We start from the raw sequence: 25298 nt of genomic DNA, 5'->3' as shown, positions 1-25298 counted from the left end.
TGGTGCGGTTTTTGTATTTTAAAACCGTTGGGTGCGGTTTTGCAATGGTTCGGTTTTTCGGTTTTTAAATGTGGTTTCGGTTTCTATTAGTGCGGTTTCGGTTTTAAACCGTGTTTAGAATTTGGTGCAGTTTTTTATGTTTTTTGGTGCGGTTTTTTAAAACTGTAAGAACTGAAAACCATATGCATGTAAGTTTTTATTGTGTTGTTTTTTTTTTTTTTAAATCATTCATTTTCAACTCAAAACAAAAATACATAAATAAGAACTGTAAGTTGCTTAAAGTATAACTTGTGACTACTTAGAAACTAATTAATAATTGAAGGTTGGTTGATTTTGACATAATTTGTTACAAGCTTATTACATGTAATCGATTAGTACGTTTAGCTAATAATAGAACATTTCTTTTGCACCCCATATAGTCTTACAAAAACACAAAATAAACATATAATAAATATATTATCGTTTATAAGTATTTTAAATAACATGTATATAATATACATTGATTTATTTATTACTATACACGCTTGCGGTGCGGTTCGGTTTTGGGTGGACCGGTTTTTTGGGTGGACCGGTTTTTTGGATAGAAACCACACCGAACCGTTGACCTTCGGTTTTTGCAAAAATTAAATCTGCACCATTGGTTTTTGCATCGGTTTCGGTTGCAGTTTATTGCGGTTTTGTCGATTTTTCTTTAGTCGTTTTGGTTTTTGTTCACCCCTATTCAACCCACTTATGAGATCAAATGGGCACCATTGGAGGAGCAATGATCTTGGAGGTACACATAAATAAAAAAAATTCACTCCGACCTCCTTATCAATGATAGTTACTAACCCCAGTTTGGCAAATAAACAATGATAAAACTTGAAAGCCCAAAAATAATTGATCTACCATGATAAAATATATACAATGATAACACCAGCTAAAAAAATTTAAATCAGTTTTTTCCTTCTTTTTTTTTCCGTATATGATATTCTTCTAATGTAGCTTTTATTATTTTTCCATCTTTAACCTAAAATCTACAACAAATATACAAGGGTATCACCTAACACTACTCTGATGCAAACGATAGACACACCCCCACCCTCTCTCCTTACCTTTCTCAATCGTCACCAACAACACCTTCAGCAACTCCCCCGCCTCCTCCTTCCCCGAACACTCCAAATTCGTCTGAAACAGCGGCAACGGTGTCGGCGGGTTATACCACCGCTGCTTCCCACCACCACCCTGGTTAATATTTTGTCTGACCACAACATCTGAACTACTCCCAACAATATGCACCACCTCATCATCAACATCCACATGAATCACACTGTCCAACCTTATCTCCGCTTCAATCACCCAATCGGGATCCGCCGGGACACCTTTAAACTCCGGTTTGCCCAAATTTACAAGACTGGCGGAGGTGACGATTAGAATAAGTCGTTGGGTGATAATTATGAATTTACCCCCGTGTTTTAGGGATTTGGAGAGGACAAGGGTTTCGTCTTTTAAGGTGTTGGAATCGGAACTGATGATTACGGAGATACCGATGGATTGTTCCCATGAGTAGGGTTTTAAGGGGTAGTTTGGGGATAATGGTCTTGGGAGACGGACTCGGAGGCGTTGGGATCCCATGTGGTAGAGTTTGCTTCGGTTCCGTATGCTGCGTGCGGTTTTTTCTGTTACTTGGAGAATGCTTGCAGCTGGCCTTGCCACTAGTCCGGTTACTCCCAGTGCTATACCTGAGAGGACACCTGGAAGCCCGTGTTTTTCAGCTCCTCTTATTGGCGATTGGAGAAGACCAGTCAGCCCTTCCAAAACTTCATTTATTACACCTTTGCCATGAGACGACATCCCCTTTTTTTGTTGCCTTTCCATTTCTGATGCAGATGGGTCGTCGTCCATTGTAAAAGCAACAATACCCTGACAGCAAGTATATCATAGTTTAATTTAAACACACCATGGATATACAAATAAATAAATGTACCTTATGTGCTGCTCTACTGACTTGGGTGGCAGCATCACTTATGGCATAAACTGTATTACTAACAAGACTAGTAGTTCCCTGTGCCATGCCTGTGATGAGTCCTGCTGGACTCTGCAAAAGTAGTCTTACTTAATTCTTAATATGTTTGTTTCAAAGGCTGCAAAAGTAGCAACATGTGAAGATATTTACCTTCATAAAGCTTCTGGCTGGAACTGAGAGGAAATCTTTGATGCCAACTCCCACACTCCTTGCGAAACCCATGGGATTTCCTATTACACCAGCAGAGCCAAAAACCTGAAGAAGAAGAAAAATATGATGGAATTTTAACAACACTGTAAAAAATAATAATATTTTACTTCACATATATAAACTTAAACTAACCTTGTACATTTCATGAAGAAGTTGGCGTGTGTAATGTATGATCAAGATCTCTCGTATGGATTCCAAGCTAGCCAGCTGATGAGAAATTGTTAACCGCCTCAGATGAATCCGTGCTCCCTCCACGTCAGCAAGAGCCATTAGACCTCTCTGCATGTAAAATTACACGAATTAAGTAATTAACTTTATTTTGAAAAATATCCGAAATAGTCAGTCCTACTTACATGGATAAGAAATTCTCCTGATGTAAGTATTCCATTCCTTAGCATCCACGGACTGCTCGAAAAGCTGCAAAAAAAGGAACATATTTACACATATGCCCTTCCTTCTCAGTAGGGAGTGAAATGAATCACCTTAGGGTCAAAGTGATGGGGGCCACTTCAAGCAGCTCAACGTATATTTTCTTCTGTTTTCTTGCAAGGAGATATATTTTCTGCCAAGGTGCACCAATTGGAACTATTGATGGTAGCAAAGGGAAGCTTTCACTGTCTTCCTTTTCAGTATCTGAAAATTTATTCTTCTTATTATTAACACTCAAGTTTGAGGAAAGAGGCAGCAAGACTGTATCCATATGTGGCATTCCTCTGCTATGGAACCTTGAGGATACGGCCTTAAACAAGTCAAACAGACTTAAAATCACATCTTGCTCAAGCTCAAGATGAAAATCTGTCATTCTAAAACAAAGGAAACTGTTAGTAATTCATAAACATTTAAGAGTGGGTATTTATTTACATAAATAAACAGAATAATAAATACTTTAAGTTTATATGCTCAAACGAAAGCAAAGCTCTATCTTTATTCCTCCATTTTGCTGCAGCCAATGAGAACACAGGCTCACATGAAGCATCTTTACTTTTGATCTGAGAGGTCGCCATTTGTTTATACTCATGATCAAACGATAGAATAACAGGGTAAGGTGTGGTTGGTAGTTGGTTATCAATCTGCAAAGCGAAAATTTTCAAGGAAAACTTTTGCTGATCCAAACTTTGAACTAGATCAATGCTTGTGTTCCTTGCACATGCAAAAAGTAACTCCTACAAATGGGGAAACTTTATAAGAATGGTGAAAATGACATCTTAAATTTGTTTATAGAGTAATGGTACCTGTGGTTGAGAACTCATAACAGAAATCCCAATGAAGGGAATGGAAACTGATAATCTTTCACAACTTTCTTGCTTTTGGTCATCTTCTTTTTTATCAGTTAACCTAGGAGAACGCGAGATTTTTATATCATCAAAGATATGATAACTGGAATCAATGATGCTGAGAACCTGTATGATATGGAAAAAAAATGTAGCACTTAGAAAAGGAATAAAGTGATAAATAGGAATGTTTGAATCTGAAATACAACAATTATACCTTCAATGCTCCTTCAGCATGGACAGATATTAACAGCCTTCTCTCAGGTTTCTGCCAAAAAGAATATCATGAAAGGATTTAACCCCATGTACACATTTTTGTATAAGTTAGAAAATTTACCTCAGAAGTTGAAGGTAAAACCACAGGTTTGTACTCTTTGGCATCATCAAGAGTATAAGATCCTACTACCCTCTCAGCAAACACCTTGGAGATTAAAATATATGAGTACTTAATCAATAACTACAACATATGATTTGTAAATGGAATGCATACCTCAACAGTTAGACGATGTGGGTAAGAAGGTTCATCCCATGCATAAGGGCAAGATGTGTAGGAATGTATAACAGTCTCAAAAGCTTCACATTTTTGTTGATAAACACGTAGTCTCTGCAACATGTCAACAAAATTTAATCATTAATCAAAACATAGGGAAATTAAGAAATGAAGAGCATGCAGGAACTAAGTAACCTCCTTTGAGAAATTATCAATCCTGTAAGGCATAAATCCCGTATCATCATCAGATAAAAGAATCAAATTGGTCCCAGAATCTCCATGTGGATTCCCAACAATCTTGTCATCTCTGATTGCATCGTCAGCATTTTGAACCTCTACACGGACCATACTTACAGCACCAGTAACATAGTTTCGCATTTTCAATTGTGTATCACCTAAATGTTCTGGTAAGAAACACCCTGACCACTGCCATCCAGGCTCATCAAAACGAGCAGAAACCAGTAATTCCCTGTTTTATGTAACATAAGCATGTGAACAAACTGTGGTAAGAAAAAAGTTACAAGAAAAACCAACACTGTACCTTGTTACGTCTGTCCAATGAATATGGGAGTGTTGTCCCACCTTCAAATGGTATATAAAGTCGGACCCCTTCTGCCTATAACACAAGTCCTTACTGCATGCATTACTAATAACATATCTAGGCTGGAAATTGATAATCCTTGTTCTTCCAGAATATGGCCCAGAAATAGCACTCGATGCAACAGATATTACATATGAAGAATTGGCTGATGATCGGGGGACAAGGACTGTAGTTGAACCGGTTGGTGGGACAAGGAAGAATTCACTAGACCACGTGTAGTTTGAGGTACTTGCCACATCAGATTCAGAGTGGGACCGACTAACTCTCACCATGATCTCACTCGAAGCAATATTAGGGTCAGGAGAATACATGCGAAAGTTGACTTTTTTGCGACTTGTTTCATCCAAGTCAATCTGTTGGTTGTTTGAAACTAAGCTTTTTTCCTCATCATATGGTGTGCTAATAATATTCTTCTTGTTTGATCCAGATGAACTGAAGGATTCCTTTCTAGTGGAAACAAGGTTATTGTTTAGGGGAAACCTCCTCATAGTCATACCATCATTGTTTAAGATTTGGTGTGAAGACAAAAGGCTCAGACCATCTTTTTTGCCCAAAAACGGGTCCTCTTCATCTAAATCATAACAGGAAGGCAAAGTGTCGCGCATTGTCAGATCATTAGTTGAGTTTGCAATTGTGAGGGGAAAGCCACAGCAGTTGTACAATAAGAAGGGAACAAATATGCAGATTTCACGAGCCCCAGAGAATGCATCCATCACCTTTTCCATTGTCACATATAATGGACCTACACAAAAACACATCAGCTTTTGTGAGTGTGTGTGTGTGTGTGTGAGAGAGAGAGAGAGAGAGAGATGAGGAAAAAAAATGTACATCACCTTTAGAAATGTCAGCAGTGAAGTTAATGGATTCTGAAGAAGAAAACTTTGTTCCACTAAATTTAGCAATTTCACTGAACTTTTCTGCACGTGGGAACTTGAGAACAGAAGGTCTAAAACCGTGTATATCAAAAGTTAATGAAAGATCATGTGAAGAATCAATATGATAAAAAGAAGTTTCAACCTGCAGATGTTAGAAAAGTATAAGTCATGATGAAATTATTATATGGTCATAAACAAAATGTGGAAGATAGATACCAACCTCTGAAAGCAGCATGCTACATGAAACTCCACCACTCTCAATCATGACAGATACTTCAACTGGTAAATAGTTTTTGACTATTAAAGGATTACTTAATGTAATCAGGTGAATACACCTCTTATTTGACTGATCCTGGTTCTCTATCTTGTCAGCAATAGCATCATGAATATATAAATTTGATCCCTTGTTTACTCTCCCAGTCCCAGCAGAAGGCAAACACACATCATGCACAGAGACACAGCAACGAAAAGGATGACTACTTGGAAGAGAAGGGTAGCAGACAAATGACCTCAAATGTCCAATCTTACTTTCATTAGAAAGAATATTGGAAATGCTATAAGCTTCACTCCATAGGTAAGTGTTCCCTAATGGACGCCATCTTATCCGACCTGATTCTGCTAAATGTAGAGGAAGAGGAAACTCGTGTCCTGGATATACAGGGTCCAGAATCTTGGGAGATACACCAAATGGGATATCAAATCTGACTTCAAATGGCATTGTTGTTGCATTTGTGAGTATGACCTGGCATTTTATGAATCTTTTTAGAGAAAAATAGCTAGAAACCATTACAAGTGGAACTAAATTAACATGATGGGTAAACAGTAAAGTAAACTTACTGTTGAGTATAATCGGACTAACTTTGTGTATCGTTGAACGGAAACATCAATCACCAAAGGAACAACATAGCCACTATTGACACCTTTAGAAATATCCCTGGAATTGACAACTGAATTGGAAAAATCCACCTCAAAGAAGCTAACACCAACAAGATCTATAGAAACAGGAGCTGACAAAGTGGAAGTTCCTTCAAGCTGAATAACTATATAATGATGCTGTGCATCAGCGAATTTTTTGTCTCCTAGATTGTCAGTTGAATGGCTAGGTTTAAAGCCAAAGGTCTGTTCATCTGTATTATCATCAATGTACACTGGATATGAAGAACCAGGCTGCACGTATTTTCCATCTTTCAATATATTGAAACCATCAGCTTTGGAAATGTAAAACACTAGAGGGAGTGAAGTTAAGTTTTCGAGTGTGTAAGGGGCGTATCTGCTGGCTAGTGTATTTGTATTTTCATTGGTGTGAGCTGCTGCTGTTAATCTTGAGTTTTCAGGAAAAACATTCAGACTCATGAGATCCCAAGCATCCGTAATCATATCAAATGTTCTGAAAGCAACCTCAATGAAGGATTCTGTAACATTGATATTGAGATTCATTGTTGACTCGAGATGAACATCTGTCATGACTGGGCTGTTTTCAAGGGCACTTTTTCCTTGCTCTCTTCTTAAGCTTACTTGGAACTTCCAGGGTTCAAGGAAAGGCTCCCATAATACCTGGAGAGTAAGTATAATCAAAATAAGTTATCATCAATTCATTCATAAAATTGCTACAGAAATTACTTCACCTTATGAATGTTATTGTAGTTCACTTGAAGCTCACTATCAACCCATCCTTCCATCACATTTGCAGTTATGATACCATGAAACAACAAGCTTCCCATAAGAATCTCTAGTAGAGGACCATTGGAGCTCCACTAGATAATCAAAATCACAACAGATTAAATAAACATGAGTTATAGTTTTGAAAATGAGAAAACAGTTTTACATACCTTTTCATCTGTCAAAAGAATGGAAACCTTTCGTAAGTGAAATCTGAAATTTACACTGCCAACTGAAAGCTGAGAAGATCCGGAATCTTCTGGCGTTGTTGGCCACAAGTAAAATGTGTGATGTGAAAGCCAAATATCTAGATTATCACAGTGAACCTCTGTCTTCAAATGCATGAGATCCATATCATCATTACCAGCTTCGGCTTCTATATCAATTTCCAATAACTGAAAAAGGGGCCAAGAATGGACACTCTTGTTCTGAAATAGTTCAACTGTTCCCATTGCTTTGCCCAGATTGGACTTCAAATTTACTTTTTCGCCATTGATGTTCGCCTCAGTGCACCTACTTTGCAAATAAATATATAGAAAACTTCCATCATCTCTTCCAACAAAGGAATTCTGCTCTCGAACTTGAGGCGCCCCAAAATATTTAAATGCTTCTCCAGAAACCTGAACAGGAACACGGATTTTTATACCAATATGATCCGACTTCACAGTTAATGAAAACCGATCTTCTGGAGATAAAAAACTTGAGACACTGATAGATTGAGGCGAGTTTTCTGCAGTATCAACACGAGAAACTGGCTCTGAAATGGATTTTTCTGGTTCCTCATTCTGGATTGCAGTTTTGGGAAGATTTTCATAACAAGAATTGACAAGGTCAACAACTTGACTCCATTCAGACAAAAATAACCAAATGTCGACACAAGGAAGGGAGAATCTTAGATGGTTTTCACCTTCATCTGACATCAAGAGTTTCATGTAAAGAACTGGTACTTTTTTGGTATAAGATGTGCATTCCAGTAAGACAACAGAGGTAAACATTGAAGAAAGTGTCAAACAAGTGAATGATACATCAAGAGAAAGAGGCTTTTCGTTTTTTAATGATACTGAACATGTGAATTTCATGTCAGTTTTGGCGATATGTTCGTTAGCATTCGATTGTATCTTGTCAGAGTAGAGTTCTACTGACATGGACTCAACAGAGCATCTGATTTCTGTAAAGCTGACACTTGAGGATTCAGTAGGAACTTGAAGCACATGATTTTCTTTAAAACTGTCTTTTGAATTGAGAAACTCTGAAACATCAGAAGTGAAACACATGGATAGATTTTCAACAGATGTGAACTGGTCAATGACATCTAGCAATGCATCAAAGCAGCCAAGTATTTCACTTCCTGAAAAAAGAAAGCCCATTGCATTAATCAAATATCAAGTATGTACAGAATAAATAACACAGTGACATAAAAGATGATATTCTACCTTCGACAATAAATTGACATTTATTAACCTTTGACATCATACATGTTGCAGAAGGAGAATCAGATCCATATGGTATTGTGATCCATATATCACCACTAAAAGGAGCAATTATGCTGACACTTGTCACTTCAGAAGCATTGTCTTTCCAAAGAGTATGATGTAGAGATAAATCCCTCCCAAATACATTTAGACAATAATTTTGATCTCCAATAAATCCAGGTGGAACAGAACACTCCAAAGGGATTTCTTTTAATAGAATATCTGAATCACTATTCTCAATAAAAGTGAAGTACATCTGTGGAATATTAAGCTTTAGAAACTGGTAATCAGCATTAGCCACAGGTGTAAACAAAACAGAGTCCAATATCTCAAACTTGTAATTGTAAGTGAAAGGAAAGCTATCTGTGTCCTTGGAACAATCGATACCAGATGACTCTTTTGCATTCAAGTTCCAATCAGGCATTGAGAAGTAACCAATGAGTACAGCTAGAAATTCAGTTGGCAATATACATGAAACATTCTGAATACTAAAATCTAGTTCCATTCCATGATTCCCTTTTCTCACTCGAATGTTGATAACAGGAGAAAGATTGAGTAAAGCAGGGCCCCACAGAGAGTCTTGTAGAGTCTGAGGAAACCATTGTGATGAAAGGCTCAATCCCTCAGTTGAACACAACACATCCAGACAGCTTTCATGGATAGAAATACAAGATTTAGCAGTAGGAAGTGTAAAATATGCAACAATGGATGAAGAGTCATGCAGGTGTAGTCTAATGCTTCTGAGATCAAGATTGATTACAACCAGATCAGGATCAGATACAGATAGTTTCTGGAATTCCTTTTTTGAACAACTTATCTTACCCTCTCTTATCTTGAGAACCTTCTTCCAGTCTGGATTGATGTTAATAAGTGAACTCTCGAGGCTAACAAGAGATCTGTCATTGTGTATTGTAACAAAAGGGTAATGATCAACTGAAATGCTTTCCCAATCTGAAGAACAGGTGTCATAAAAATTGGAACAACCAAAATAAGAACCTGAGAGGACACTGTTACTGTTACGTCCCACAAATTCTTGATTTTTGTCATCATGTGAATGTGAAGGGCTATATTCTGGTAGCTTATCGAAAAATTCAATCAGCAATCCAATAATATGTGGATAGCAATGAAGATCAAGATCTGTCAACCATATGCTCAAATCACCATCATAATGTAACATGAGGCACCCATTATTAAGTTGGCTTAACCCATTAGGTGAAACATTTATAAGGTCCATGTCATCACCATTTTTCAACAAACGAGACATTACTTTAAAAGCCCGTGTACATATCCAGAAAGATTGTGCTTGTTTCACAGTAATCAATCTCATATCCAAGTCCTGAAGAGAAACAGTTAATGTGCAGCTTTCCTCTAACCCATTTTCAAGGTCAACAATGAAGCTACCAGACTCCAAATTGGCAACAACAGAGACACTGCTAAAGTTGTTTGGTTTATCTGACGTTGCTGACGTGGTGCCCAAGTGTGAAGCATGATGGAGCATGTCGATGGTTTCAACTAGTTTCAAAACTGAACCAATTATTGATGGTGACAAGTGTCCCAAAAATGGTGCCACCACTACATAAACCTGAAACCAATAAATTATTAATGGTGATAAGTGTGCGAAATTTTTAACTTTTAGTAGGATAATGTAAATACCTACCTCCATTGCTTTCAGTAATGATTCATCCTGAACAATGCACAATGCTAAAGCAGAAGAAGCATTGAGCTTTTCCAGAATAGGAAAATAATGAGTAGGATAGAATGACACAAACAAGTTTATCTGCAGGAAGTCACACGTCAGTCAATTATGTGAAATGTGAGATGTTGAGTGAAAATGAGAGAAGATGCTGACCTGGAAGTCGACTAATTTAATTTCCATGAGATCATACAGATCTTGAATCTGAGTTCCTTCTAGAAGCTCACTTGAAGAATTGTCATCTATTAAATTCCTCATGAATTGAGAAGGTACGTTGATATCTGGTGCAAAACAGCTAACATCATGCTTGGATGAAAAGGTGACAGCTGTCAATCCAAGTACCTGTATGTTAAGGTTTGAACTTTGAAGTTAATACAAATACAAATAATAATAATGTGAACCTCGTATGACGATTTAAAAAGAAATCAATACCAATTTATGTATCTCTGACTTCCCATTCTCCCAGGGAATAATTATCTTGATGTTTATTAAACTAATATCCCACATCATTCTCTTCCGACCTGACAACATGTATCTGCAAAACAAAACAAAACAAGAGAAAATACATAGTTGAAGAGATGTTTAGTTTAAATACAATGTTGCTACTGATCCCATTTCTAGACCCTAAAGGAAATAATATTATTCCGGTAAGATCATAGGAGAAGACATACTCAGCTTTCGATATTAGACGTGACTTCATGTCTTTTATCCCATTAAGCGAGTTTAGGACCTGTAACATGAAATCAGTGAAAGTTGTTTCTCAAAAACCTCATAAGTTAATCATATAGAATCTATTAGTTGCATATTAATGGAATAATGAATTCACTATCTACAGATAAAGAATGCATCTACTTTGAGACATGTAACACTTAAAAAATCATGCAAGTACTTCAAAACATGTAAACTAGAATAACACTCACCCTTCCTTCATGAGATTGAAAGGAAGCCAACACAGTATATAACTCCACAAAATTAACAAGATATGTTGGATCACATGTCATTTCAATCGGCTCAAGCAAAACCTAAAAACAAAGTTAAGGGTCATTGTCATTATCAGAAGTTTATAGCACAAGATATTTATTAAATAAAAAAAAAATGCAAGTTGGATACCTTCAATGTCAAGTCACCCTCACGATTTGCTTGTGGTATGTAAGCTTGGAAATTTAGAGATGGCTTCTCCACTTGAATAAAATTCTCCTCAGAGATGGCCTGAAAGAAAATGGGAAATAGTCAAAAACTCAAATAACTCAAGACCTTCCTATAACAAGGCATGCAATAATACACATGAAGACACAAACCCTTTTCACACGTAAAACGACTTGCTTGTTTAATGAATTAATCATCTCAACACCATTGATTGATGCAGTAACAACAGCAGATTCCTCCCAAATCATGCACTCCACAAGATTCTCCTCAAAAACCAGTTCACCAATAGAACAATCCAGATCCCTAGGAAAAAAAAAGAATAAAGTCTTAGAAACTACATTACGTAAAGATAGTTAGATAATTAGATAGATTATACTTATTGCGCAGAGTTGCAGAAATTCGATGTATAGAGCATTTAATGGAGGACAAAAGAAGTCTATCACTTCCAGCAGCATCAAGAACAGGGGAAGGTGCAGGATGAAACTTTGTTGCCTCATAAATGTCCTGTATCATATTATATAAAGATGAGTTAAAGTGAAATCATTTTGGATAAATAAAAATAAGCTTAACAGTTAACACACACACACACATACCTTAATTACTTCATCTGAAACAACACCAGAAAACTGGCTGGAATCATCTGTACCTCCAGCCCCCAACATACCACGGGAAAGCCACTTCAACCATCCTTGTGGTTTGCCAGATGTTTGGTCATCGTCCATTGACTTGTCAATGGTAGCATTTGCTTCACTATTTCCAAAACCAGAAGCTGAATCCACCAAGAACTCCTACATGTTCATAGTCTTTAATAAAATGTATAAGTAAAAATGCACATGCAATAGATATTAACAACAATGATCATAATCATACCTGAAGCTCGTGTTCAGCAGCAGACCTGTAACTCAAGATATCTTCTATATCAGATACTTTCTCCATTTGGTCTAACTCCAAAACAATTTCATCATCCAGAGGCTGATCATAATTCATACACACCAAAGAATGTTTGAATCATTTACGCCATTAATTAAATATAATGTTTAAATCAAGAAAACTATATATGTGTAATCACCTCACCTGCTCTTTTCGAAGACATTCCAGTTTCAACTTGTACAACTTAACATATCGTCTTTTTCTGCCTCTGTAAAGTAAAAGATTTTTAAGGGTTTAAGATTTCAAGCATTCCATGCACACATCAAATGGTAGATCATAGATGAATAAAGAACAACTTACAGACGTTCTCCTAGGTATTTCCATGAAGTTTTCTTCATTCGTTTACGAACATCAGACAACACAGAGTTTTGAGCATAATGCCACCATTGTATCTGCCACCCCAAAGGTCTATCTGATATAGGTATCCCCCAAGGGCGATATCGTCCATATCTAAAAGACCAATGTCCCATCTTTCACAATCTGAAAGTGTAATTAAAAAAGGATAACACCAACATTCCACTTACTTCTCTCTTAGCCGACAGGTGCATAGATAATCATACAGATACAGTATTTGCTGCAATTGATCTTCATCAAGGGACAAAACCTATAAGTCGGACATGTCAGTTAAATGTTATTTATGAAATTTGACATAATACAAGTTAAGAAACTAACCAAGCCAGATAACTCGATATCAACCGAGTATTGTGCTGCATTATTCTCGAGCCTTCCAGACCTGTTCACCTGCAAAGTACAACAGTAAAAACCTAACTAATGTGCAGTAGAAAATTGTTATGAGATGACGCAATTAGAGCATGACTTGCATACCGAAAGAGAAGCAGATACATCAACTGGGGACAACAAGTGAACATGTTCATCATTTTCAAAGCTTGCAGCAACCATTGACATGGAGTCTTCACCATTGTTGGTATACAGATCTTCAGCAGATCCATGAAAGGTTTTACAGTAGATTTCCAAACCTTGTATCTCAACAAGTTTGTTTACTTGGCCAGCTCTCACCTTTCCATTTAATACCCTGAAATTTTATTAGAGTAATTCAGAGTTTTAAGTAGTTGATAAACTGAGAAAAGATCAATTGGACAGATGACTGTAAAAATCAAAGTGTGCAATCTATTTTTCTTTGGAAATACTACATACAACAACATGATTGTAGAGAAAAAAAGAGATACCCAACAAGATTTTGCTTCATTGCAGTCAAACTAGCCAACTTCAAACCAAATACAGTCTGTGCCTTGTCATTTGAAATATCTCTATATACGACATGGACATTCCTGATGGTGACTTGAATGCCATCAATAATCTGGAAAGCATGACGGAATTAAAAAAACCTTAAGTTTAATGAAAACTTATTACATGATAAGTAACCCTAACAAGCAACAGAAACACAGGCGTAAGTGTTTATGATTTTATCATTATTAACAAGTTAAATCAACATGGAATCTCACTACCTTCGCAGTAATGTATGAAATAAATGATTTCCCAGTTTGATTATCATTATCTGCAGAACAACAGAATATATTAGCACCAAAAATGTGAAAAAATATTTGCTGTTTTTATGCAAAAAAAAAAAAAAAAAAAAAGTTGTGTCCCAGAATGTCACCAATCCCATATCTCCATATACGACAAACAGCATTTCTTCACCTGCTTTTTCCATTAATTATCATCACTTAATATCTGCAAACTTGATTGAGGTCTAGTTTTTTTCTTTATTTTGCCCTCATTAAGGAACATTTTAGATATTTGACCAATACCCAACATTTTTATTGTATATTGTCAAATCAAACTTATCTTCTTGGGATGAAAGAAGTAGATAAATAAACAGTGAATATAACTATGATTAACTAACACTCACTTTTACCTACAACTATTAAAAAGTATAGTAAAAGGATGATCTTAAACAACTCTGGAAGATCTAAGAAATTTTAAAACCGACAACAGTGAAGAAAAAGCTGCCAAATTTATATATAGGACAGACAAAACATGGTTGCATTTTCACTAAACTACAAAGATTGGACTTCTCTAGATACATGGATGCATATCATTCTAATGCACAATGAAAAACAGGAGTTATAACAATGTAACCTATAGCTATAGGTGGATAGCAGTCACTCACCACACACACGTTGTGATAACTTTGCCAGTTCTGCTGTAGCAAGTTTGGCCTTTTTTCCAGCAAATTCTCGTCTTTCAACATCATCAACACTCCACTACAAAAAAAATAGCTGTTTAAATTAGTTTTTTTGTGGTAAGCTGACCTGGCAGGGAAACCCTGGGCCCATGCAATGTAAAGTTATCTAATATGATGGAGATGTACAATACTCATATCTTGATATGAGATATCACTTACCTCTTCATCCTCACGTTGAGAGGCACAAACTAATATATCCTCCAAAATTATTATAATAGGGTCCCACCCAAGCTTTTTCCAAGGAATTCTAATGCTTAGCCTCCCAACCCGACCTATCAAGCACTCACAAATGTTAAATCATCACAGCCATAGCTCAAACATGAAAAACCACATCCCAGAAATAACAAAGTAAAATAAGTATTGCAAGTTTAAGGTTGATATCGATCACCTTGCTTTAGAGCAAATGGAAGTTCTAGATAATCAAAAGCTTCTAGAATTAACTCCACATTTTCTAAGAACACTTCCTCTGCATTAAAGGGAGCGTAAAAAGTCAATAGTATAAGAAATTCATTGCATATGGTCAACCATTAATGTGGTAACAATGGTATGAGTATTCTGCTTATGTTGTTATACCCTTCAAACTACATAAATGTAGATGAATAAAAAGTAAATATATTGTGCTGATAATAGTGAAAGTAGCAAGCCATTAATAACAAACTAAGTCAAAAAAAGGTCATGATAGAAACTGGTGACTTACCATTCCACAGTGTGATCTTGAGTTGTTCTCTGTGTATATCTTTAATATATTGGCCAAGATAACCTAATATCAGCTGCCTTACTAAACCTTCAAACATTTCCTATACCAATTATCAATTCAGAACATAAATAGTCTATAAAACTTCAATGTTAGTACAGTTAAACCATTATGATTGGCAAATTGAATTGGTAGTTAAACCATTATGATGATAACTGCGTCAATAAAAATACAAAAATGCATCAACATCACAGTAATGTATTACCTAAGTCAGCAACCTCCGTGCCAAATTAGCATGGGGCTACTATATGATCAAATGACTGACATTCATGAGTTAACCTAAGCAAAAAAAAATCAAAATCAGAAACAAAAAGAAGATGCTTAAGTATATAACTACCAAAAACCCTAACTGATAAATTACAGATAGAAAATCGGGCTACAGAAAACAGTATCAACACATGACATGCAACAAAGAACTGTGTTTGCATCCGTGGTCAATACAGGTAAGAAGGCTATGTTAGAGGAAACGGCGGTGGTTGAACCATAAGAAGATGCGATTTAAGATGAAGAATTAACATATAGGAAGAGGAAAAGAAGACGGAGAGAGAGGTGGTGATGTGTCTAAGTAGTGGATGCCGGAAGAAGGGCGGGACGGCGAAGGAAGAGAGAAGAGAGAGAAGATTACCGATTTAGGAGTCTGCCTTCGAGAAGACGATGAAGAATTGGAGGGTTTCTTTTTCAAATTCTTCGAACACAGGAATGTGAAACGACGCACGAGCAATGAGCTTGTGATTATAGACGTGAACAAGAAGCATCAGAATTGCCGATGCCAAAACAGTTTAAAAAAAGGGGTTTAAAAGGGGGCGAATTGCGGTGGTACTTGTGTCTCTTTCTCTCTATTTCTGATTTATGATCAGATTTAAGTTAAAGATATTTATTAAACTAATCGTGTTTAACAAAAATAATCCAAAAAACCTATGATTTAAAAAAATATTACCAACAAATAATACATATGGTAGGCTATATAAGGGAAAATGACTCTGGAGAGTAACTAACTATTGTGTTTGTTTTCATTTGATCCTTTTTTTTGTATTCAATATATCATCGAACTTGTAGTTTGTGTTCACCATAACCTTTTGATCGAGTATCTGACTTGTGATACTCGATCAAAAGGTTATGGTGAACACAAACTACAAGTTCGATGGTATATTGAATACAAAAAAAAAATGACCAAATGAGAACAAACGCAACAGTTGGTTACCCTCTTGAATCATTTTCCTCAAAAAGTTAAATGAAATTAAAGTTGCAAAATTATCAAATATTGCAACCTTCTTTGGCCATAACGTATATGAAAAGCGTTTCGGATGGGTAACTTCGTTAAAACATTGTCTATGTTATACTTATTGTGATTAGCTGTCAACACCTCTCTACAAAAGGATATGATTGTATATGAGAGGTATATTTATCAGCATAAACGTTTACCTCAATGTATATTATGGTGATGTGTCTGTAAAAGCTGCATGATATTGTACATATTGATGTTGTATCTTATCCCATGAATTCGATCTTAAAGCTAAGTAAACTAAAAAATCAAAACACTTGTGATTCCACTCGTTTGTAGACTTGTCTAGAGTCCATTATATGATAAATCATTTGATTAGAAATGTAAATGTAGTCATGAAATGCAGCTGCTTAGTCAAGATTCCCCTAATAAATATTCAAGTGCATTACAAAGTTGTACATGTATGAATAATGTTCTTTCGTGGATTATGTTTTGAAGAGAAGCAAAAATGAAGTTCATAAAGTCATTAATATCAGCAAGAGATGATGTGAAATTTGTTGTAAATGAGTAAAGGGAAAATGAATCAGGAGGGTAACCAACTGTTGCATTTATTCTCATTTGGTCCCTTTTTTGTACTCAATATACCATCGAACTTGTTGTTTGTGTTCACCATAACCCTTTGACCGGCAATCACGGGTCAAAAGTCGGTCAAAAGGGTTATGGTGAACACAAATAACAAGTTTGATGGTATATTGAGTACAAAAAAAAAAAATGAAAGGGACCAAATGAGAACAAACGCAACAGTTAGTTACCCTTAAGAGTCATTTTCCCGGCTATATAATAATAATTTATCGACAAATTTCTTAAAAAATATTACCATATGTATCACTTGTTAAATTTATTATTATATAGTATATAATAAGTGATACATATGGTAATATGGAATCGTGTTTAACAAAAATAATCCAAAAAAATTATGCTTAAAAAATATTACCAACAAGTGATACATATGGTAGGCTATATTTTCGGCTATGGTTATCATTTTTCTACTAGTAATTTGATGGGTTTTGGTCCTAAGAACATCCTATGTGCTCATACAAACCCTAATGTTTGGATCTAGGTTTCTCTATTGTACATGCAAGTTATCCAAGACTATAAACCCTAATTCTAGCATACAAGTAATCATATTAACATAAGAATAGGTTTAAGATGTTACCTTGATTGTTATGTAGTAATAACAATCCCAAATCTCCTTGTATTGACTTTAGAAAGCCTAGAGCCACAAATGTCACTCCTCTAATGGTTCACAAACACCAAGAGCAAGAGGATGAAGAGGAGAGAGGATGGAGGCTGCCCAAAAACATGTGAAACCCTATAAGAAGTCTTAGCCACGTTTTTGGGTCATAAGGGTCTTATATATAGTGAGGCTATTAGGGTTATCTAACAAGGAAACCCTAATTTGGATGCTTAAGCCCTAAGCAACCCATAGACTCCTTTAATTAGGGCCTTGGACGATTTCCTTATGGGTTTCCCCATAGAATTCGTCCACTCCTTAATATAAGGCAATCCATGGCCCAAATTGCAATTATCTTATAATTACAATTCCAGTCCCTTAAGTTTAATTAATCTCTTTTAGTCACAAAACTAATTATCAATTAATTATTGACTAATATTAATTAAACAATATGATTTCTCCTTTAATATATTATTCCCATAATATATTAATAAATCATATTTAATCATTTCTCTCCATAATTCATCCTATCAAGTTGCTTTGGTGAAGGCAACCCAAAAGGACCATGCACCATCGGGTCAAGTACATACCAAAATAGTTATGGACTTAGACACTAATCCAACATAATTATCATTGTTTACTGTATTAACATTACAGTTTTACAGACTATTTATGTGTCTAAGTTGATAATTGGTATAGGAAATGTTTGAAGGTTTAATAAGGCGGCTTAGAAACTTATTGTACTAACATTGAAGGTTTAGTTGTAATAAAGACAAAGAGCATAAACAGAGTGATCATCGAGTATAGTTTTTGTAATTCGGAGGTAGGAGATGGAAGAAAAAGAACATATTCGAAACTTACCTGAGAGGCTAAGATGGTTCGGCGACAAGGATGTGAATCTGTGATGCAGCGACGATTAAGAATTCAGAGGTAGGAGACGAATAAACTGAACTGGTCTTTCAACAAAATCTTCCCAAAATGTTGTGTGCGTAGATCGACTTAGATTATGTGTGTAGGCCGTTGTGAATGTCGTTATCGTGGTGAATGGGAGGGGTGAACTGCTAGTCTGCTATTGCTGATTGCTGAAGTTGTGGCTCAACCCGTGAAGGAGAGAGTCGGATCACTGATGGGGTACGAGCATTAGGTCTAGGTTGTTGGCTTACGCCTGATGGAAATGGAAATATGGAATACAAAATATTAATACACTAAATTAGGTTTGAATCATCCATAAACCCTATAATAGACTTGTGCATCGGTTTTTAGCGGTCCAAATATTAACGAGCCCAAATTAATATACATATTTAAAGGACATCGCGTTTAGGAATAGTGACTGTTCCATTCACCTTCGGCCATCTGTTGTCCTCCGCTGCTCGGCACCTATTGTCCACCGTTGGGTCTTCCAATCAGAAGAGGACAGATTTTAATCATTGTTAATCGTTTGCCTTCGTCTTATCACCGTTTAATATATTTTCAATTGTTGTCTATCAAATTCGTATTTTCTTAAAAACTTGAAAGAGAACCAATTCTCAATTTGACGTCGTGTTCGCTCCCATCTATTTTTGTATACGAGTAGGGCTTTACGCCTTTTTTTTCAAATCTCGCATTTATGTTTTTCGTTGTTACAGTTATCGTTTTGTGTTTTTGTGATGTATAGGTCATCGGAGATAATGAAGTGCAAAGTCTTGCGGTGAGTTCCATTATGTTCACTCCCACTACTACCACAACCTATGGACTTATATGGGGAAAAATATCGACATTGCCGCCAGTGGATAAGAAGACCGGGAAAAACCATGGCTCTGTCAATTGATACCTCTCACCGCTCCCCCTTTTTCTTTGAAACTTTGGCTTCCACTTCTCCTGTCACCTTCGCCGTCATCATCTACCAACTGTAGAAATCGGGTCTCAACCAACGAAAGCCCTAAACTCTGATAGATTTGTAAGGAGCGATGATTGTACATGCTCAAGCGATAAATTTGTTTTTTTAGGTAATTCTCACCACGAAACACTATGCTTAGGTCAATTCCTTTTTCAGTTAGGAGTTACTTCCACTATTGTTGAATGAAAGGAATTATTTTTCCAAATTTTTGTCTTCTTCATTCATCTCTGGCATCCTCAAATCTAAAGACAATGCATGTCACCAGTATCAAAATACGAATGAGATCCATGTGAGTATATGGACCGGATGACTTTTTTTATTTCATAAAGATTGAAATTTTTTGAATCTTAATTTTCCTGCATTTATGTTGTTATTTGTACATATAGGCACCTTTTATATGAACCATTATTCCAAATTGATTGATTACAACATCAACTGCTTTAAAAGAAGGGAGGCCTAAAAGGATGTTGTTTTGGGGTTAAGATTCAGTTTTCAGATGTTGATGTTATTTTCCTTAATTCTTTTTGCTCATTCCGTTGGTTTTGGTCCAGGTAATGCAATCTGAAAATGTTTAGTATTGTAGTGGCTCTTTCAAGTTATGAGTTTCAGATGGATTTTTGCATGAAGTTATGGGCTAATTGTTTGTAGGCCAAATTGAACATTTTTTTTCTTCAAAAAATTAGGACATTTGTTGATAATCAAACAACTTTATTGTGGTGGATATATTGGTTGCGTGAACGAGCTTACTGAAAAAGCTTTAATATGTGATGATCTAAAGCTTTTTGCTTTTATTGTATATCGGTGAAAGTTATTTGTATATCTTGAATGCTTCTAAACTCACTTTTTTCTCTATAGGAAACAGTACATTGTAATGTGTGTTTGTATTTGCTCTTTGTGCATTACTTCATTACCTTTTTGACTTTGTTGTTTTGTTGTGTTTCATACTTGGCATTAACAAAATGTTTTTCTGTTCTAGACTTTTACTTTACTGACAAATTATTTTGCTTTTTTTAGTTGATTAGTTCTATTGCTACTCATCTACTTCAGCTTAGTATGTTTGTTAGGGGTAGAATTGGAAAAGAAAGGTTAATTAAATTGAGCTAAACATGGCTTGGGAATCTTTGGTAGTGGAAGGAGTTTTGGGTAATTTAGGTTTTACTTTTGTTACAAGTTTAGACTATATGATGGGATCAATGAGGGGGAGGATATCATCTTTTTGTGAAATCTGCTCTCTTGTACCTTGGGAGAGAACTAGACTCTCAAATTTCTAGCAATCATCAGAGTTTCATTTTGTGTTCACTATTCACCAAATCCTTGAGTATTGATTAATATTTCCTGACTATTATTACACTATTTTTTTTTAATCTTTGTGCTCGGTGAGTTCTTATTGATCTTATTTGAGAGGGTGAAACAAATCAAATAATGGGAGTTTTGTAGAGTTGTATTAAATGGAACAAGCACACTTCTTCGTTTTCTTATTAATTGATTCAATTCATCATTCTATAAATTAAACTTATTTACAACTAAAATTGGTTTTGTTGCAGTAGTAAATATGTTTGAAGTATATGTGATATATGAGAGGGTAGAGGAAGGCATGTAAACTTCTGACAGTTGCTCTTTAATATTATTATTGAATACTGGAATCATGTGTAATTGATTTCTTCCATAACTAACTCGGGGGGAGTTGCAGGTTTCATTTTAGCCACAATCATATCAATATACGCAGTGGTTCATGAATTTGGTGGGAGGATACATATGTCTATTGTTACTAAAGCAGTCAATAATGACCAAGTTGCCCTTCCATGTTGGCAACAAAGAGGACAAAGACAAACAGATGTAGATGCTTCTTTTCAATTACCAATACTTGAAAAAGAAAGCAGATCAAGGGAAAATAATGTTGCCAAGATTAAAGTCATGGTATGTAGCTTACATCTTCATCGGACATATTATCTAGCATGCTTATAGTAAGTAACTAATTGTTAGAAGAATATAATTGTCAAGTCATGTGAATGACCTTATATTTCTATTCATGCGTATTAAAATGGTTTTGGGGAGTCAAAAGAAGTTTATTCAGTGTATGTTTATTTTAGGTGCGCAAACGACCAGTGAATAAGAAGGAATTTGTCGTATGGAGGATGATGGTGTGAGTGTTTGTGACAACAATCTAACTGTCCATCAAACCAAGTTTAAGGTTTAGATATATGACTGTTAAGATGCAATTATATAAATCTTTATGTGTGAGAGTGGAAACTAACACTTAACTTTTTTCAAAGGTTGACCTTACCTCATTGCATATATTGAAAAGCATGAGTTTTGTTTTGATGTTCTTTTCGACCAACAAGTAACCAATGATGAGGTAATACCTCATCATTATGATACTTGATATGCAATATTTTTTTACCTTTGGAATGCCATTTTAATATGATTTGAATAAGGTTAAGGCCATGCCTACCAGGTGCTCGATTTAATGCCAATGTGAGTTTCATTTTTTTTTTTTTGCCTTTTTATTCAATAACCTCAAAATTATATTCATATAACTTAGGGTTGGGCTTTTTGCAGGGCTATAGAAGGGGAAAGGGAAAACGTAGTCACATGTATCATCATTGATTATCAATGTAATGTTTGTTTATGTTTTTTAAGGTTTTTTTGGACAATGTGAAGAAGCAACTACTCATTCATTGGACAATGACAAATTGATTGTATTTAATTTCAAACAGTTATTACCAAGGTTGCAGAAAACGTTAGACGTTAGCTAGTCGGTGGATTGGGGTCTAGGGATTAATCGGTTAGATGGTCCCGATGGGTTGAATGGAGGAGAACCCGTCGAGTTCTTGCTAGACTCGATGAGTGAAGTCGGGGTTGGATCGGGTTAATGGAGTATGGACTCGACGAGTTGGTAGGATAACTCGGCGAGTCGGGTCAACTGGGTGTTGACTTTGACCAATGTTGACTTTGCCCGGTTTTGGCATTAACCCGGGTTAGGGTTGTGTATTCTGTTTGATGACTTGAGGGTTGTCGTATAGGGATTGAGGAGTCGAGGAGAGCCGACCTTCACGCTGAGGACAGTTCAGACACTACACGACATCGAGGTGAGTTACCTTCCAGTAGAAGTGGGTCTAAGGCACCAAGGCCGACCCACTAGTAATTGTTAGTTGGGACGATGTGAGTATGCTAGTTTGCTAGTTGCTATGTTATGTGAGATAATATCAGTAGAAGGGGGACTAGTCCCCGATTTGGTCGCTAGGACCAATGGGTAGGTCGGACACCCCAGATATGTCTAACAACATGATTATGATATGATATTATGTGTTAGTAGTATGGGGTGAAATAGTCACCGTGTACGGTTGAGATAGACCGGAGGGTAGGTCAGCACCCCATAATGGCTTGACATGGGTAGGTCAGCACCCTATAATGGCTTGACATGGGTAGGTCAACACCCCATAACAGCTTGACATGGGTAGGCCAGCATCCCAGAATGGTTTGACATGGGTAAGACGGGCGCCCCAGAATTTCCCGGTAGTATGTATGCTATGTGATTGTATGGTATGTGGTATGATGGGGGAACTCACTAAGCTTCGTGCTTATAGTTTTAGTTTCTGGTTTCAGGTACCTCTTCGTCTAAGGGGAAGGAGTCGACGGTGTAGCAGCTCATCACACACACATGACTTCCGCTTAGAGTTTTTCTGGGATTGTACTTTGATATTTTGTTACTTCAAGATGATTTGGTTTAAAACGAGATATTATGGTTTATGTATTGACATGAGCTTGGCAATGTTTTGATAAACAAATTTATAAATCACTTAATTTAAAAACAAAATTTTTTGGCCTCAATTTTTGGGATGTTACACAGTCACTAACATAGCATCATCCTATATACCAAGATATCGACGTAAACCAGGTCACTAAACATAGCATCATCCTAAATACCAGGATACCGACCTAAACCAGGTCACTAAACATAATATCGTCCTAATTACCAGGATGCGGATCTAACAGATCAATAAGCATATCAAACAAAGACCAATATACAATCTGAGAAAAGGATCGGCCTTGGTGCCTTAGACCCTATTGATATAGTGAGGATAACTCACCTCGAAATGTCGATCTGAACTGAAAAATCAAATTCTCGAATCACCATCTCTCCAAAAATCTCAAACTATCCAAAATAACGAATGAGAAGTCAATAAATGGAAACATTAATCTTGACCAAGCATCCCTCTTATAATATTAGTCTAATTTGCCTTTACTCTAATTTGGGCCAAGGCCCAATACCAAATCCACGATCCACAAGTCCTCATATACAAGGCCCATCATTGGCCTAATTTAAAAATTGGGCCCAACTATCTAATTGGGCCTAATTCCAAGATCCATTACCAAGACTTGGCCCAAAACACCATATCTAATAAGTCCAGCAAAGGCCCAAGGCCAACTAGTCCTTAAACAGCCCAATACCCGAAGCCCAAATATCATAAGCCCAACAGAGGGAGTACGCGGGGCGTACTCCTTTGGTACGTAGGGAGTACTCCTATTCATGTTGACTGGAAAACGGGATCCTTGACCCAGTACGCTGGGCGTACTACTTCCTGCGCGTGGCGTACACGAGTTTCACAAAAATCCTCATAAGTGCTTAATGGCTTAAGCACAAACTTCAGATCCATCGACCAAATATGCCCACGACTCATAAAGTCTCTAACTTTATCACTTTGGACGTCCAGAAAGTTCTTAATCCAAGGTCTTAACCCATCAAGACCTTTGTACTACTTGCATGGGACCTCTTAGACCATTGGGACCTCATTTTTATCACTCAACACCCCATCAAGAGTCTAGAAGGACAGACCATCTCGTCCAAACCACAACATATAACATATTGGAACTTTTGGGACAAGAAATGGTTCAAAAATGCTAGAATGGATAGATCTATGATATACAAGCATAAAGTTTGAAGATTTTTACCTTCTGGAGCTTCTAGGACACAAACCAACTTCAGATCTACAAGCCAATCTTCTTCTCCAACTTCTTGGTGAAATGCCTTCACCTCCAGGAGCTCAAAATACCCACTTACTCACACTCTCACACAAGAACTAGGGTTTGGGACGTTTCTGGAGGATGTAGGCTAAGAGTGATGAGAGAAAATGAACCATAAGGATGTTTATATAGCTCCCAAACCGGCTTATTTGGGTTTCCTTCTAATAAGAGTGATGAGAGAAAATGAACCATAAGGATGTTTATATAGCTCCCAAACCGGCTTATTCGGGTTTCCTTCTAATATAAGTATGCCCAACGTACCTTATGTACGCACAGCGTACTCCTCTTGGTCCCATAATTACAACTTAGCCTTGAGTTCTTCAAGGCTTTACCCTTCCATCCCTCGAGACTACAAATGACAAATTTTTGGGATGTTACACCTGCTCGGTATACATATCTGTCTCTCTTAGGCCCCGTCTGTCTCTGGGTGTCGCTCGCTATACACATACAAACATATAACATACCAGCACATAAAGAAACATACTCTATTGTACTCATGTTCTAAGGACTCGCCTATCTTGGGCCCTACCCTGGTTTGCTATGTATGAGCTATGGAACCCCATCCATACTCCTGCTGTTAGTGAGATACAGGCCCCCGCCCACACTCACTTATCTCCTATCACGGGCCT

At 36.6% G+C, this 25298-nt stretch overlaps 1 protein-coding gene across 2 annotated transcripts; it reads right to left on the bottom strand.

Annotated features, from left to right (window-relative positions):
• Positions 1 to 855: 855 nt before the first annotated feature.
• Positions 856 to 16119, bottom strand: LOC111876265 (uncharacterized). Of its 2 annotated transcripts, XM_023872820.3 has the most exons (42): positions 15938 to 16119; positions 15518 to 15591; positions 15256 to 15355; positions 14947 to 15024; positions 14718 to 14830; positions 14484 to 14577; positions 13819 to 13868; positions 13540 to 13670; positions 13178 to 13385; positions 13025 to 13093; positions 12877 to 12956; positions 12653 to 12802; positions 12497 to 12560; positions 12293 to 12394; positions 12016 to 12210; positions 11799 to 11926; positions 11575 to 11725; positions 11387 to 11485; positions 11197 to 11298; positions 10948 to 11006; positions 10709 to 10811; positions 10433 to 10618; positions 10241 to 10360; positions 8545 to 10165; positions 7282 to 8459; positions 7078 to 7206; positions 6290 to 7006; positions 5673 to 6194; positions 5411 to 5594; positions 4518 to 5319; positions 4172 to 4445; positions 3977 to 4090; positions 3824 to 3907; positions 3704 to 3754; positions 3448 to 3615; positions 3101 to 3378; positions 2698 to 3018; positions 2569 to 2632; positions 2348 to 2494; positions 2156 to 2260; positions 1967 to 2077; positions 856 to 1902 (listed from the first exon to the last, which is right to left on the bottom strand). In XM_023872820.3, the coding sequence occupies exons 3-42, from the start codon at positions 15350 to 15352 to the stop codon at positions 1039 to 1041; spliced, it is 10113 nt and encodes a 3370-aa protein (XP_023728588.1). In that variant the 5' UTR covers positions 15353 to 15355; positions 15518 to 15591; positions 15938 to 16119; the 3' UTR covers positions 856 to 1038. The 2 variants fall into 2 exon arrangements, with proteins under 2 accessions (XP_023728588.1, XP_023728607.1); XM_023872839.3 differs by lacking the exons at positions 12497 to 12560; positions 12653 to 12802; positions 12877 to 12956; ... (8 more) ...; positions 15518 to 15591; positions 15938 to 16119 and having other exon boundaries at positions 12016 to 12225.
• Between the last annotated feature and the right edge of the window lie 9179 nt (positions 16120 to 25298).

The sequence above is a fragment of the Lactuca sativa genome, chromosome 8, assembly GCF_002870075.4.
Source record: "Lactuca sativa cultivar Salinas chromosome 8, Lsat_Salinas_v11, whole genome shotgun sequence".
Classification (NCBI taxonomy): Eukaryota; Viridiplantae; Streptophyta; class Magnoliopsida; order Asterales; family Asteraceae; genus Lactuca; species Lactuca sativa.
Note: the sequence above shows the minus strand (reverse complement) of the source record. Positions and strands in the feature narration are given on the sequence as shown.

Excerpts from the sequence above, each read along its gene's own strand:
- LOC111876265 (XM_023872820.3), bottom strand. The coding sequence starts at position 15,352 with ATGTTTGAAGGTTTAGTAAGGCAGCTGATATTAGGTTATCTTGGCCAA. Across the intron at positions 15,025-15,255 it reads CAAGATCACACTGTGGAATG|AGGAAGTGTTCTTAGAAAAT; the intron begins GTAAGTCACCAG and ends CCTTTAATGCAG. Across the intron at positions 4,446-4,517 it reads CATTGGACAGACGTAACAAG|GGAATTACTGGTTTCTGCTC; the intron begins GTACAGTGTTGG and ends TACATAAAACAG.